The sequence below is a fragment of the Anarrhichthys ocellatus genome, unplaced genomic scaffold (assembly GCF_004355925.1).
Source record: "Anarrhichthys ocellatus isolate YVR2014 unplaced genomic scaffold, GSC_Weel_1.0 scaffold8, whole genome shotgun sequence".
Taxonomy (NCBI): Eukaryota; Metazoa; Chordata; class Actinopteri; order Perciformes; family Anarhichadidae; genus Anarrhichthys; species Anarrhichthys ocellatus.
This window is the reverse complement of record NW_022280038.1, coordinates 7,243,543-7,244,898: the sequence shown is the minus strand read 5'-3', so window position 1 is coordinate 7,244,898 and position 1,356 is coordinate 7,243,543. Positions and strand designations below refer to the sequence as shown.

At 44.7% G+C, this 1,356-nt stretch overlaps 1 protein-coding gene across 1 annotated transcript in view; it reads left to right on the top strand.

The window, feature by feature from the left end:
• Positions 1-1,356, top strand: part of map2k5 (mitogen-activated protein kinase kinase 5) — a 50,306-nt gene that overhangs the window by 20,453 nt on the left and 28,497 nt on the right. Inside the window, exons 13-14 of the mRNA XM_031848770.1 lie at positions 1,035-1,083; positions 1,176-1,256. Coding sequence (XP_031704630.1) covers positions 1,035-1,083; positions 1,176-1,256 — 130 coding nt within the window. The remainder of the gene's footprint in view (positions 1-1,034; positions 1,084-1,175; positions 1,257-1,356) is intronic.

Genomic DNA, 1,356 nt, shown 5'->3' with positions numbered 1-1,356 from the left:
TCCCCCCCCCCCCCCCCCCCCCCGTGTCTCCTGCCAGTCATTGTAGACGTTACACCCCCAAGGAGGGGCAGTAAGGAGGCCTCCTTACTCCGAACAAACTCAATGCATCTCCTTCAATGTGAAGGAGCAACGTCTCATTACTGAGGTCCTCCTTAATTGCTTACCCCGAAAGAGACCAATCACTCCGTGAAGAAACAATTTCTTGGTTGCTTGTATCTGCAGTCTTATTATTTTAGTGACTATGCACAGCTTGCGACCACAACTGAGAACTGGAACAAAGATTGACTTTAATGTGCAACTCAGATCTCCCCTTTCCACCACAGCTTGAGACAGTTGAGAGCGATAAATAGCGGAATTCTTCTACTTTGATCAGATTCTCCTGGGTTGAGTGAGTTGGTGTATGAAGTAGAGGAATTATTGTCTTAAAATTGGAGAGCATCACGTTCAGGTAGAACCCATGGTCACAGTCAGAGAGGAAGACAAAATCATGCATTAATGGCAGTAATCCTATTCTAAGGTCTCTCTAGACCTACTATGACACCTCAAATATCTACCAGTCTGTTAAAAAAAGGGTAACTCTACCAGAGCCAGGACAAAATCCACACTGTTGCTCCTTATTGTGAGGTTTAAAAAAATTGGCCAGTGCCTCCTCCCCAGTGTTCAGGATTTCACTAGAAGGCTAATCGGTGCCAACACACCCTCTGGTCCTCGTTTGTGAAACGGAGAACACCACTGCTGATTACCAATCTAAAGGCAACATCAATACGACATTAGAGACATGCGTGAACCATGACAGCACAGCAGTATCCCAAGCTTTCAGTATTTCAGGGTGAATCTTCAGTGACGAGTGACAGCTAGGTCGTGAGGTGTAAACTGGGTCATTGTCAATTCTTTTCTCACCTATAAGTTAAGTTTGTATAGTTGAACTGGAGGTAACCGCTCCACATTAGCCAAAACAATTTATCATTATTAATCCAAATATGCTGGTTAAATGTTGGATGACGATCTATTTGTTCTCTCCTTTGTGTCTCCAGGTAGTCAAAGGCCTGACATATCTGTGGAGCCTGAAGATACTTCACAGAGGTGAGTAAGGTAGTGTTATTAAAAAAAGAACAGAGTTGATAAAGCTGTAGAGTGCTGATGTTGCAGTTCTTTCAAGCAGTTTGTCTCTGCAGATGTCAAGCCTTCCAATATGCTGGTGAACACCCGAGGACAAGTCAAGCTCTGTGACTTTGGTGTCAGCACACAGGTACACTGATTTGTTTGTGTGTGTGTGTGCGTGTGTGTGTGCGTGTGTGTGTGTGTGCGTGTGTGTGTGTGTGTGTGTGTGTGTGTGTGTGTGTGTGTGTGTGTGTG